This window comes from Chiloscyllium plagiosum, unplaced genomic scaffold (assembly GCF_037043375.1).
Source record: "Chiloscyllium plagiosum isolate Xiang-an unplaced genomic scaffold, Cpla_swu_hap1 HiC_scaffold_19, whole genome shotgun sequence".
NCBI classification, from domain to species: domain Eukaryota; kingdom Metazoa; phylum Chordata; class Chondrichthyes; order Orectolobiformes; family Hemiscylliidae; genus Chiloscyllium; species Chiloscyllium plagiosum.
The window spans coordinates 46,670,438-46,685,513 of NW_028270157.1; the positions used below are offsets into that span (position 1 = coordinate 46,670,438).

Sequence of the window (15,076 nt, forward strand, 5' to 3'; positions counted from 1 at the left end):
CTGACATCTCTCTTGTAAGAACCTGTGTTTGAATTTATCTTTTTGCCAAGGGGTGTGTTTATGGGGACATTGTAGGAAATTCAAACAGTATCATTACGTTGAGGTAGAGTGCTTGGGTTTTCGGATAGATTAAGTTATTCTATATTCTGTTCTCTTTTGTTCGTGTTTCATTCGGTAGTCTGTAAATAAATTCTGTTTGTTTGAGACTGAATTGTTTGATTAATTGCATCGCTCCTGGAATATCCACCTTAAATCTGCTGAAAACAACTGGAAAAGTTAAGATCTGGGCTACCTTCTTGAACTGTTTTGAGGGAGTCTAGCCTGGTCCATAACATCCCCCTCCCACTCCCCCGATGACATGTCCATTCTGGGCCTCCTCCACTGCTTAAAGAAGGCCACCCACAAACTGGAGGAGGAACACCTCATCTTCTGCCTCGAGAGTATACAACCACATGACCGTTTCCAAATCTCCCCTCCCCCACCCAATCCCACATCCACCCCTCCGACTTGGCTCACCGCCGTGATCTGATGTATCTATCCATCTTCCTTCCCACATTCCACCAACCTATCACAATCACCTCCTACCTTCGCCCATCTATCGCCATCCCACCTACCTCTCCGTTAGCCCCACCCCCCATTTATTTCTTAGCACCCTTCCCCCTCCCCAGTCTTGATGAAGGGTTATGCCTGAAATGACATTTCTCTTGCTCCTCAGATGCTGCCTGACCTACTGTGTTTTTCCAGCATCACACTTCCTTGACTCTTCTCCAGCATCTGCAATTCCATCTTCTAGTTGCATCTGTCAGCATTTATTGGGTAGCCTCCCTGTGGCAAAGTGCCCCTGCATTGCTGATAGAATAGTGAGATGAGGCCTAAAATGGCAACTTAAGAGTCTCAATTGAGCTCCAGGTGGGAAGGATGCATTCATCTTCCTTTGCCCTTATGTAATGGCAGTGGACACTCTTCCTTCACCTTTCCTTTTGATTCTGTGCCCACATACCCCAATGTCTCCTATTCTAAAGGAATCTTTACTGTCAGACATCTTTAGTCAAAATACTGAATGTGATAATCATCTTTATAAAAGTCCTCCTGTACTTGGTGAGAGTAGAAGCAAGTATCTCTGTGTCCCCTTCAACTTTCTGATGTCCATCTTTGAAATGAAGTTAGAGATGTCTCCTCTCGTCAGTCCACTATCCACAACAGTCGCAGGTTTATGGATCGGTATGTGCCTCCTTGTTTGGAGGCAAACATCTTAGTTGCTGCAATTAGCAAGCTGCTTGGGGAACCCATTCTATGTAGCAACTCCATGGAGCACAGAGTCTTGCTTCAACTCAGTGATCACGGCGACCTCCAGGGTTACAAAGTGGGAGCTCTGTTACATGGTCAATAATGGCCTCCAACACATCTTCCCCCACTTCCTGCACCTCTGCCCTTGAAACCTAACTCTCCAACCTCAAAAAGGATAGACCCCACCCCGAGCCCTCAACTTCCAACACACCTAATCTTCGGATACAGTGCATTATCCTCAGTCATTTCTGCCATCTACCATCAGACCCCACCACCAGAGATATATTTCCGTCCACATGGCTATTACCATTCCGCAGACACCATTCCTCCTGTGACTCCCTCATTAGGTCCATACGTCCCACCAACCCACCCTAAACTCCCGTTAGCTTCCCTTGTCGCTGAAAGGAGTGTAAAGTCTGCACTGACACCTCCCTCATCTCCGACCAAAGCCCCAAAAGATCCTTCTACATCCGGCAGAGATTTTCCTGCACATCCAAACACTTCATTTACTGTGTCCGTTGTTCTCGATGTGGCCTCCTCTACACTGGGGAGACAGGACTCCAAATGGTGGAATGTTTCAGAGAACATCTCTGGGACACACACCAAACAGCCCCATGCCCCATGGCCGATTACTTCAACTCCCCCTCCCACTTCTCCAAGTCTAGTCCTGGGCCTCCTCCATTGCCAAATCCAAGCCACCTGATGCCTGGAGGACAAACACCTCATCTTCCACCTTGGGACCCTCCAACCACAAGGCATCAATGTCAATTTCACCAGTTTCCTCAACTCAACTGCCCCCACCTCATCCCAGATCTGACCGTCCAACTTGGCACCACCCTCTTGAACTGTCCTACCTGTTCACCTTCCTTCCCACCTATCTGCTCCATCCTCCCCTCCAACCTACCACCATCACCCCCCACCTGCATCTACCTATCGCCTTCCCAACTACCTTCCCCCCAGGCCCACCCACACTCTCCTATTTATCTGTCAGCAGCACCCCCCACCCCAAATTCCAGATAAAGGGCTTATGCCCATCGATTCTTTTGCTCTTTGGATACTGCCTGACCTGCTGTGCTTTTCCATCACCACACTTTTCTGCTCTACTACTTGACATGCAATGCCATAGCAAGGTCTGATGTTGACTATTTGGAGATAGCTGGCATGAGCCTTTAAGAATAATGATGATGTGAACCTGTGGAGCAAGGTCAAAGATCCCGCTGTGTCTGATAATCTAATTATATGCCACATTTTTGACCACTCACTTAGCCTATCAGTCTTCCTTTGCAGATTTTTTATGTCCTCATTACAACATGTATCATCAGCAAATTTAATACTTTGTACTTTGCCCACCCCTCCAAGTGATTAATACAGGAAACAAAAAATTTGAGACCCTCGGACTGACCTTTGTGGCACTCCACTAGTTACATCTTTCCAACCTTAAAAGACTGATTAATCTTGACTCTCTATTATGTGTGTTTACAATCCTCAGTCTGTGATAATACATTATCCCCAAGACTATTTTCTTCAATAACATTTAATGTTGCAACTTATCAAATGCCTTCTGGAAATTCAAATACACTAATCTACTGGTTTGCTATGTCTATTTTGCTCATTATGTCCTCAAAGTACTCTAGAAAATTTGTCAAACATGATTTTCCTTTCAAAAATTATGATGACTCTCTGTTCAATTGCATTAAGCTTTTCTTAAACATGCTGCTACTTTCTCCTTGATAATGGACTCTAGCACTTTCTCAATATTGTGTTGAAATCTGTTCCACCTGCCTCTTCCCTGTCTGTAGCCTTGTTTCATCTCTGATGGTTGCCCCTTTTCCTGGTCTTAGGGTCCTATCTTTCCTCATGATCTGGACAATGTGATCCCATGGTTAAAGAAAGATTATTGAGGTCTATCACTGTTAATCCTCCTCACCTCTATCTAGATGTTCCCATTCTTCACTGATTCTGCTTGGCAGTTTTTCAGTATCCTGTGCCTGATCATTGGGATGGAGAATGATGTAATTGAACAAATTTATGAACCTCAGGTACATGGAAACCAGATCCTCACCTTGTGCTTGCTTGCACTCATAAAATTTCTGTTGTAACTATGTCAGGCTACTGCTGTGCCCAACAACACTTGTGTGCAGAAAGTCTTTGGCTACAGACTTGTTTGAACACCTTTCCCATATTCCCTGCAAGGGTTTTCTGATTAAATGTTCCATCATGAAGATGGCATGCCCACTTACATTGAGGCCCCGGTCGCTGGAAACAGCAGTGTCCTTAATCCAGTCTTCAATCACTAGATTGTCAGTCGACCCTGAATCTGTCCACCATCCTAATTTTCAGTAAGTAGAATATCTGACCAGGCATACTACTTCCTTCCTTTCTAATATCAAGGGAATGCACAAGAGAATGCTCTGTCTGGGCCTGGCCTAAAGGTCCAAGTGCCTCCACCAATACCTAAACTTCCAATGATCTGCGAACAGCTTCAGCTTCCCTCAGAGACATTGCCAGTTTCCAGTCCGACATCTTGGCTAGGTACCAATCAACCTTTGCCTGCCTGTGTTTAATGCCTGGGCTGTGGAATCCTGCTGATTACATCAGAAATTTAACATGAATTTGAACACAGCTGAAAGATTATGAAGCATTATGACATTATGAATTATGATTCTTTATTCCACTGGACTCAGGTCATCAGAAACTACAAAGGGATATTAACAATAAACAAATAACTATTTACATTAGGTACATGGAATGATCATGTCGCCTGCATTAGGCTGAGGAATTCCTTTGTCTGCCCTCTCTTCTTATTAGCCCTCTCCCCACCAAAGACATTCTATTTCCTAGTGAGAGCTCCAATTTCTCCAGTTGTCCTCTCTCACTGACACCACTTGCTGCTGAAGTTTCCATTGCATTCCAATGCTAAAATGGAGCAGCTACAAAATCTGCTTGGACAATTGAACTGATTGGGCCCATAGACAAGATCTCATGACCTGATGTCTTAAAACTAGACATGGTCAAACAAAACATTTAAGTATAGACAAATATGAACTGTAAGTTGTTTCATGGTGAATCCAAGTCAATAAAACTGATTGTTCAGAGTGATCTCGTTCAACAAAATTTATGGATTTTAAAATGTAGCTAGTATCATAGTATTTCCTGTAGGAGAAAGTGGGAAATATTGTTCCTTGGCATGGGAAGCTGAGAAAATGAGAGAAGTAAGAAGTACTCTGCTGAAACTTTTGCACATGTTGAGATGGTTAATGTATAATCTCTAACAATATTTTTGATATCAAGGAGATGTTGAAGAAACCATAACTATTGAATAAGTGAAAGTGAGCACTGCAAATGCTGGAGATTAAAATCAAGAGTGTGATAGTGGAAAAGCACAGCAGGTCGGGGAGCATCCGAGGATCAGGAATGGGCTGATGAAGGGCTTTTGCCCGAAACGTTGATTTTACTGTTCCTTGGATGCTGCCTGAACTGCTGTGCTCTTCCAGCACCACTAATCCAGAATTTTGCCCGAAACGTCAATTTTCCTGCTCCTCAGATGCTGCCTGACCTGCTCTGCTTTTCCAGTACCACACTCATAATTGTTGAATGTTAAATAGATAACTTCTCTGAGATAATATGCACTCAAAGAATTGTTACAAAGAAGAAAACATTAAAATCAATATTTTGAGTTTGAAACGAATACTAGAGAAAGAAAACTCGAAACTCAAATCAATAAATAGTTCCACCATGGTTAGGATTTGGCGCACTCACTGCTGCAGTCTGGGCTTGATTCTAGGTCAAGGAATGACCGTTTAACTCTCCAGGTCAAAATGTCCATATAAAGCATACCAGAATTTCAAAAGAGTTGGGGAATTTCAAGAATTTCAAAAGAGATGAATATTGTGGCTATCTGTAAGGAGAAGACGCTGGGGACGCTGAAAGGTCTGAAGGTGGACAAATCACTCGGATCATATCAACTACACCTGAGGGTTCTGGAGGAGACAGCTGTGAAGATATTAGAGGCATTGTTGGTAATCATTCAGGAAACAACTGGAATCCGGGAGGGTCCCAGAGGACTGGAAAATGGTTAATGTAACACACTTTTTAAGAAGGGAGTGAGGTAGATCACCAAAAATTGTAGGCCGTATACCCTGACCTCAATTGTTGATAAGAATTTAAGAGTCCTATGAAGGACCAGAGTGTGGAGTAATTAAAAATACATGGCTGAGTCAGCATGCCTTCATGAGTGGAGATAATGCCCAATAAATCTGTTAGAACTCTTTGAGGAGGTAATGAGCAAGTGAGACAAAGGAGAGCCATCAGACCCAATTTATTTGAATTTCCAGAAGCTTTTTGACAAGGTGCCACACAGGAGGCTGATAAATAAGATAAGAGTCCATGGTGTTAGGGGTAAGTTACTAGCATGGATAGAGGATTGGCAGAAGGCAGTGTGTGGAAGCAAAGGGATCTTTTTCAGGATGGTAGCTGGTGATGAGTGGAGTTTCATAGGAATCAGTTTTGGGGTCACAACTATTCTTTTTTACATTAATGACCTGGACAAAGGAACTGAGGGAATTGCTGCTAAATTTGCAGATGACACAAAGTTATGTTGAGGGACAGGTGACATTGAGAAGGTAGGGAAGGACTGCAGAAGGACTTGGACACGATAGGAGAGTGGAATAAAATGTGGGAGAGTTAGGTTATGCACTTTGTTCGGAAAAATAGAGGTGTGAACTATTTTCTAAATGGGGAAAGGCTTTGGATATCTGAAGTACAAAGGGGTATGGCTATTTCTGCTCTTATATCTGATGGTCTAATGATACAAATCATTAACTGTCTTATTTGTTTTACCAAAATGAAAACTTTCAGTGAGGTGGGAATCCTAGGAGCTGCATGCCTTGTGATATAAGTCTTGGTTTGTAAGATTTGTTTCTCCCTCTTCAGTAGCTTCTTTTTATCTTGTCTGAATGTTTGTACTTGTCAGTTTTATGTTTTTTAAGAATGAAGAGGATCTGTTGCTGTTGAAAATAATGTCAGTTGAAAGTATATATTTGCTATATGCTCTATTTGTGAAGGCAGTTGATACTAACTGGGGAAAGTGCAACTGTTGTGTCCCTACCTCTAAAGTAGGGACACTACAGGGCTCAAGGCTCAAGCTACAAGGCTCAAGTCCTGTCTGCCCTGGAGGTGCAATAACATACCCAAGCAGGTTAATTTTAAAGAATAAGGACTAGATTTCACCTGGGAGAGGCTGCTCAGTGGAAGCAAAAAGTAATTTGTACTTATGCTGTACAGAGTATAATGAACCTATGTGGAAGACAGACAGGCTCCTACTTATTCTGTTGCCAGATACATTTTTACCAGATTAACATCTTCCTCCCTGAGGAATTGTATTTTCTCATTCCCACCTCCACCATTAACTCCTCTACTTTCAGGAAATACCTTTCAGTTCCCTGCTGAATGTAGAGGTACTTGGCAGTGTAAAGAGGTTGGCAGGAGTGAGGCACATGTTCAGCCTTGCACTATTATCATGTTAAGAGCTGGGGACAACAAATTTACATGCTCATCTTCAATGGAATCAACATAATCTGATTGCAAATTGAAATCCCCCACACTCAAAAACTAGGCTAGGCCAACTTTTCGCACAGCATCTTTGCAAATTAGATTCACACACCTTGGAAACAGGCTCTCAGCCCAACTTGTCCATGCTGACCAGCCTTCCTAAACTGAACTAGTCCCATTTGCTTATGATGACCCATATCCCTCTAAACTTATCTACACACCTGTCCAAATGTCTTTTAAATGTTGTAATTGTACCCACCTCTACCTCTTTGTCTGGCAGCTTGTTCCAATACGCACCGCCCTCTGTGTGAATAAGTTGCCCTTTAAGTCCCTTTTAAATCTTTCCCTTCTCATCTTAACCTATGCCCTCAAGGTTTAGACTCCCCATTCCCTGGGAAAAAGACCTTGACTATTCACCTTACCTATGTCCTTCATGATTTTATAAATCTCTACGACGTCACCCCTCAACCTTCTACATTCCAGAGGAAAAAAGTCTGAGCCTATCCAGCCTCTCCTTTTAATACAAACCTTCCAATCTTATCTTTGTAAATCTTTTTTGCACTCTTTCCAGTTTAATAATGTCCTTCCAATAGCAGGATGACCAGAATTTTTACATCATGCTCCAAATGTGACCGTACCAATTTCTTGCACAGCTGTAACATGATGCCCCAACTCCTGCACTCAATACTCTGACCGGTGAAGGCAAGGGTGATAAATGTGTTTTTCACTACCTTGTCTACCTGTGACACCACTTTCAAGGAACTATGTACCTGCACCTTAGGTCCCTCAGTTCAAAAACACTCTCTAGGGCTCTACCATGAATTGATAAATCCTGCCCTGGTTTGTCTTCCCAAAATGCAACATCTTGCATTTATCTGCATTAAACTCCATCTACCATTTCATGGTCCACTAGCCAAGTTGATCAAGATCCCGTTGTACTCTTAGCCTTCTTCACTGTCCACTGTACCACCAATTTTGGTGTCATCTGCAAACCTACTATATTCTTATCCAAATCGTCTATATAAATGACAAATGACAGTGGACCCAGCACTGATCCTAGTGGCCCACTGCTGGTCACAGATCTGGAGTATAGAAAAACAACCCTCGACCACACCCTCTGTCTCATTTTGTCAAGCCAATTTTGTATCCAATTGATTAGCTCTTCTGGATCTCATATGATCTAGCCTTACAAACCAGTCTACCATATGGTACCTTGTTGAAGGCCTTGCAAAAGTCCATGTAGATAATGTCTATTGCACTGCCTACATCTAGCTTCTTGGTCACCTCTTAACATGATTTCCCATGTACAAAGCCATGCTGCCTATCCCTAATCAGCCTTACCTTTCAAATGCATGTAGATCCTTTCTCTCAGAATCCCCTCCAAAAACTTACCCACCACTGACATTAGGCTCACTAGTCTGTGGTTCCCTGGCTTTTCCTTGTAGCCTTTCTTCAATTATTGCAAAACATTAGCTACTCTCCATTCTTCTGACATCTCTCCACGGCTATCAATAATACCTCTGCTAGGAGACCTGCAATTTGTTCCCTAGCTTTCCACAATGTTCTGGGATACACTTGAATGAGGTGCTGTGGATTTACGAACCTTTGGTTCAGAGTCTCTATGCCTTACAAAAGGCCTAAGCAGTAACAAGCTAGTATTGCCCTGCATGACAATGTTAAGTAAGTTTTAGCATGTATTTAACCCACGCTACAAACTGTCACTCCCAGACATCAAATGTAAACTTAAGTCACCTACATACACAAGAGAAATAATGAATGCAAAGATGAAAGGTAGTCTCTTAAACATGGTAACAAATAGAAACAGTGAATAGTAATAGTAAACTTACCGCCCCTACTAAACTACTAGCACTGCCATGAAACTCTGTTCCGGTTTCCCTGAAAGGATAAGGTACATTCAGAGAGACTGGCCTGGTTTTTTTGTTATTTCCAGTTGAGTTGTCAGAGTTCCATGAGCTACAGTTTACTGATGGAAGGCTGCTGTTTAGTTTCTCGTAGGATTCAATGCCATCAAGAAATAATGTTGGAATACGATGTTGCAATCTCCTTCTACTACATGGAGTTGTTGGAGGTGTGGCGCACACTCTGGAAAATTGTGTTGGAGAATGGCTTCTCCTCAGCAGTGGATTTAGTCCTGCAACAGCCAATGCCTGTATAATGAAAATAAATACTCTTGAGACACATACAGATACAACAGGATCACTTTCTTTTGTTTTGAAAAGCATTTTCACCACTGTGTGAAACAATTAACTTTACAAAGTGCTATTCATATCAAATATCCTTTACTTTTACAAAAATAAAATGTTATATCAGACCATGGCCTCTGACCATAAGTAGAGCATTTCACCACATTTGCAAAGCATGTTGGGATCATTGACAAAATTTTGTGCAATCTGCAATTTGTGCTAAATTTTGCTAAAGTGCTGAATACTGCAGGAGCAAGCTGGATAAACAGAGTGTGACCATTAGCAAGTGAAACCACAAATTCAATAAAACCAGTGACTGCAGACTCAGCAGACAGATACCTGTGTAAGGGATGACATTCTATCTGAAGAACTGTTTACGTAATTTTATCTGAAACTGTGTGCTTTACTGTGGTTAAGGGCATAAAGGGCTTTTGATCTCTTTAATCAGGGAGACGGCTTGGTCAAAACCCTGCGTTTAGTGTGACCTCATCTCCTAAAAGCTTTTACTTGTGATTTGACTTGTTACTAAATCTGATTCTCGTGTAATTTTATCTACAACAGGGCAGTAATTGGCCGGGTTGGATTTGTACTACTTTTTTGTCTGGGGCACATCTGGTCAATTTTCCACATTGTCACTTCCATAATGTAGCTGTCCTGGAACAGTTGGTCTAGGAATGTGGCAGGTCCTAGAGCACAAGTCTTCAGTATTACTGCTGAAATGTTGTCAGAGCCCATATCCTTTGCAGTGTCCAGTACCTCCAACCATTTCTTGATATCAAGTGGAGTGAATTGAATTGGTCGAAGATTGGCAGTGTGATACTGGCTACCATCCAGAGAAAGCCGAGATAGATCATCCACTCAGCAGTTCTGGCCGATGATTGCTGCGAAGGCTTCGGTCTTACCTTTTGCACTGTTGTTCTAGGCTCTTCCAATTTTGAGGATGGGGATATTTGTGGAGTCGCCTCTTCTACTGAGTTGTCCACCACCATTCATGATTGGATGTGGCAGTGTAGTAGAGCTTAGACCTGATCCGTTGGTTGTGGAACACTTAATTCTGTCCATCACTTGCTGCTTATGTTGTCTGGCATAACGTCACCCTAAGTTGACACCTCATTTTTAGATATGCTTGCAGGTACTCCTTGCATGACCTCCATTAAACCAGGGTTGATCTCCTGGCACAATGGTAATTGTTGAATGGGGGATATGCTGGACTATGAGGTTGTAGATCGTGTCGGAGTACAATACTGCTGCTGTTGATGCCCCACAGTACCTCATGGATGCCCAGACTTGAGTTGTTAGATCTGCTCAAAGTCTGTCCCATTTAGCACAATGTTAGTGCCATATAACATGTTGGAAGGTATTCTCATTATGAAGGTGGGACCTCATCTCCACAAGGATTGTGTAATGATCATTCTTACTGACACTCTCTGGAATAGATGTATCTGCAGCAGGCAACTTGGTGAGGAAGAGGTCAAGTATGTTTTTCCCTCATTGGTTCCATCACCACACATGCTGCAGACCCAGTCAAGCAGCTATGTTCTTTCGGACCTGATCATAGAACATAGAAAAATACAGTGCAGAACAGGCACCGACCCGTGAACTATTCTCAGCTCATCCCCATCATCATTCATGTGCTCATCCAAGGATTGTTTAAATCTCCATAATGTGGCTGAGTTAACTACATTGGCAGGTAGGGCATTCCACGCCCTTACCATTCTCTGAGTAAAGAGCCTGCCTCTGACATTTGTATTAAATCTATCACCCTGCAATTCGTAGTTATGCCCTCTGGTACAAGCTGACATCATCATCCTAGGAAAAAGATTTTCACTGTCTATCCTATCTAATCCTCTGATAATCTTGTATGCCTCTATCAAATCCCCTCTTAGCCTTCTTCTTTGCAATGAGAACAGACCCAAGTCTCTCAGCCTTTCCTCATAAGATCTTCCCTCCAGACCAGGCAACATCCTCGTAAATCTCCTTTGCACCTTTTCCAATGCTTCCACATCCTTCCCAAAATATGGCTACCAGAACTGTACACAATATTCCAAGTGTGGCCGCACTAACCTTTCTAATAGTTGCAGCATAATATTGCGGCCCTGGAACTCAATCCCTCTACTAATAAAACCTAACACACTGCATGCCTTCTTAACAGTAGCTCAATCAGCAGTGCTGCTGCCAAGCCAATCTTGGTGGTGTGTATTGAAATTCCCACCCTTGCCACCATCAGTACTTCCTCCAAAGTGGTGCCCATCTTGGAGGAGTTACTGATTCATCAAGAGGGAGGACGGTACATGATAACCATCAGGAGGTTTCCTTGTCTGTGCTTAACCCAGTGCTATGAGGCTTCATGAGGTCTGAAGTCAATGCTGAGGAGACTCAGGGCAACTGGGAGATCGTTACCTCTGCTAGGTCTGCCCTGCTGGTGGGACCAGGATTTATTCAGGGATGCTGATGATGGTGTCTGGGACACTGCCTGTGAGGTATGATTCCATGAGTATGACTATGTCAGGCTGTTGCTTGACTATTCTGTGAGACAGCTCTCCTAATTTTGGCACTAGCCACCAGTTATTAGTAAGGAGGGCTTTGCAGGGTCAACAGGATGTTTTCACTGCTGTTGTTTCCAGTGTTTAGCCTGATACCAGGTGGTCCATCTGGTTTCTTTGTTAAGACTTCTTAGCAATTGTTACAACTGAGTAGCTGGCAAGGCCATTTCAGAGGGAGGTTGAGAGTCAAACACATTGCTGTGGCTCTGGAGTCACATGTGGCCAGACCATGTAAGGATGGCACTTTTTCGTTCTTGAAGGATATTAGTGAATCCGATGAGTTTTTTCCAACAATTGACGATGGTATAATGTCATTAATAGATATTTAATTCCAGATATTTTTATTAAATTTGAATTCCACCATTTGCCACAGTGGGATTTGAACCCAGTCTCCTGGAATATTAACTAAGTTTCTGGGCTAATAGCCTTGTGCAAATATCACTAGGTCATGGCGTCCCCAGTTGGGACTGTTTCCAGGTCTCTGTCTCACTCTTGCAGAAGAAGCAGCTACAGCTCCTGAAGGGGCTTCTAAATAGCCGAGGACATATTGGGTAGTCAATTAGTGGGGGTGGAGGAGTAAAAGAGGTGGGACAAAAAATGCTCAATATAAACTGATTATGGAAGCCATCTTTGTTGCTGTTTCATGAAACTGTTGCAGCATTATTGCAGAACTGGGAAAGTAACAGTGCTGGAATGCAGGAAGGAGTGCCAATAATTTTGCTAATGCCAAACTGAAGGCTTTCTTTGAGACATTAATGAAGTTGAGGGAGGTGCTCTTATTGGTGGTAGGCGAAGGTTCCCAAATCAAGAAATTTGTGGTTGAGGTGGTAGAAGACACATTAAATGAATTTGGAGAAGTACAGACAAAGGTTCAATGACCTTCACTCTGGTGAAGGGAGTGCTTGACAGACCTGTGGATTTTAAATCTCCAGCAGACACGCCAAACTGGGAGCCTTGCATGTTTCTTTGGATCATGGGATAAAAGTATCAATTTAATTTGCACCTACTGACCTCTTGGCAAGGCTCAGAGCCATAGAGCTATTGAGGACATGCGAGCACTGTAACAGACAACTACTTCTCAAAATGCCATAGACGCCAAAAGTGCCTTATCTTTCCCTCCCAAAGGGTTTGGACAGTAAGCGAACTCTTCACCATACACACTGCAATGAAAGAGAGCACTGGAGATGATAAGATGGTCAGGGAAGGTGAGCATGGTAGCCTTTGTGAAGGAAGTAAATGGAAATTGATCAAGAGAGATTCATCATAATATCAGGAGGTATGGAATGTAATGAAGTTCAGTACTGAAAATGCCTTTGTTTTCCAAGGATCATTCTCATGGTCTTTTCTTGTACCTCCTGTAGGTTCAAACACCAAAACACAGAGGAATAAACACAACGAGAAATTCTGATGTCTGCACCAGTTCAGGTATCTCTGCAAAAAGCCACATCCTCCACTAGCTCAGACACGATCACAATCACATAGGTAGGTTATCTTACTGGCAATGGATAAGGTGGCACTGGATGAAGAGCAACCTGGACTGGTGCAAGATAGTGACAGCACTCATCTATGAAGCTCATGTAGTCACAAATTATTTGAAGATTAAGGGAATAGAAGCCTGCACTGTTGACGAACCTACTGCTCAGATAACTGGAATTGCCTGTGTGTTTTTATGTCCAGGTTGCTCCCTCTTTGGTGGTATGGTATAGACGGTATGGCCTTAATGTATTTCCTGTTCCTTATTGTTCTCCTTTGCTCTCCTCGTGCTTGGGGCTCTGCTTTGTCTGTGGAGAATGGTGTTCCTTATTGATATCAGATTCAAAATCTGAGAGCTGTGTGCTTATTGTCTTCCATGTGTTCAGATGGCTTCCCAATTGCACCTGGAAATTTTTCCCTTTCTTCTTTTGCCACAATCATACCAGAACAGTGATTTTTGCACGAAGTGCAGTCAACGCTCTCCATTTGCAATCTGCATAGACCTGATGTGCCAATTTCATGAATCTATTTGCCCAATTTCCCATGGGTAACCAGGACACTTTCTCTCTGCTGTGTTAATTCCATGAACAGGTGCAGAAAATAGTCATGAAGAGTAATAGAATGCTGGCTTTCATATCTAAAAGTTGAAATATAAAGATGCAAACGTAATGCTGCAATTGTACAAAACCCTGAATAGACCTAACTTAGAATACTATGAGCACATCCTGGCACAACATCTTAGAAAGGATGTTTTGGCCTTGGATGGAGTTTAAAACAGGTTCACAAGGACTAGACTTACGGAGTTAAATTATAAAGAGAAATTATACAAATCAGGCCTTTATTCTCCAGAATTTAGAAGATTAAAGGTTAATCTAATTGAGATCTTCATGATATTAACAGGGAAAAACAGGGGAGATAAAGATAAATTATTTGCAATGGTTGAAAATTCTAGAACTGTGGGTATAGTCTGAGAATTAGGGCCAGGTCATTCAGGAAAGATGTTAGAAAGCACTTCTACATGCAAAGGGTTGTGGAACTCTCTTCCTCAAATGGTGGTCAATGCGAATTCAATTGTTAAATTTAAATCTGAGATAGACAGTTTTTTTTATTAAGCAAGAGTATCAAAAAATATGGGCCCAAGGCATGTATATGGAGTTAAGCCATATATCAGCCATGATTTTATTAAATGGTGGAGTGCGCTCAAGGGGCTGAGTGGCCTACTCCTGTATCTATGTTCCATGTATCTGACCCAAAATGCAGGCCATATTTTTGCACCAATATCAGAGCATGCTCCTCAACAAGCTCAGCATGAGCTATTTAACGAACTTAATTGCACACATGATCAGACAGGACACGTTCTGAGGCCAGTTTTCCCTCACCCTGATGAAACTAACTTTGTCATTTGCTTGCCTTAGTTCCTACCATCAATGGGACCTAAAATCCATCACTTCTTAACAAAGTGTCCAAAGTTGGGAAATACAAGTCTGGGAGAAAGGAAAAGAAGGATGATTGTCCCTGATTGGAAAAGATGATAAGATCTGTAAAATAAGGACAAAACGAATGGGAGCAGAAGCAGATCATACAGCTGATTGAGCTTCTTCCACCATTTTCAATCAGCCTCATTGCTGATCAGATCTTGATTTTAACCTCAATATTCAGTCTGTTCCCCAAACCCTTGACTTACCGATAACTGAACCCTGAATAAAATTCATAGAAAATAGGAGCAGGCTATTTGGCCTTTCAACCTTCCTTTGCTGTTCATTATGATCATCCAATTCATTAGCATTACTGCTTTTTCAACATAGCCTTTGATCACTATAGTTCTCCCCCACCCATTCAGGTGTCATACCCAACTCCTCCTTGAAACCATACAATGTTTGGCCTTGACTGCTTTCTGTGCTAATAAATTCCACAGACTTACCACTTTCTAGGTGAAGAAATTTCTCCTCATTTCAGTGGTTTACCCTGTAACTTTAGACTGTGACCCGTGATGTTGGACTCTCCTGCCATTGGGTATAT

At 42.4% G+C, this 15,076-nt stretch overlaps 1 protein-coding gene across 21 annotated transcripts in view; it reads right to left on the reverse strand.

The window, feature by feature from the left end:
- The window catches only part of LOC122559424 (calcium voltage-gated channel subunit alpha1 C), a 1,175,809-nt gene that overhangs the window by 9,450 nt on the left and 1,151,283 nt on the right, over positions 1-15,076 (reverse strand). For all 21 annotated transcript variants that reach the window (XR_015760447.1, XM_087997307.1, XM_087997306.1 and 18 more), the window contains one exon: positions 8,685-9,005. Coding sequence is in view for 20 of the 21 variants with exons in the window: in XM_087997307.1 (XP_087853433.1) it covers positions 8,685-9,005 (321 nt within the window). In the remaining variant the exon portion in view is untranslated. The remainder of the gene's footprint in view (positions 1-8,684; positions 9,006-15,076) is intronic.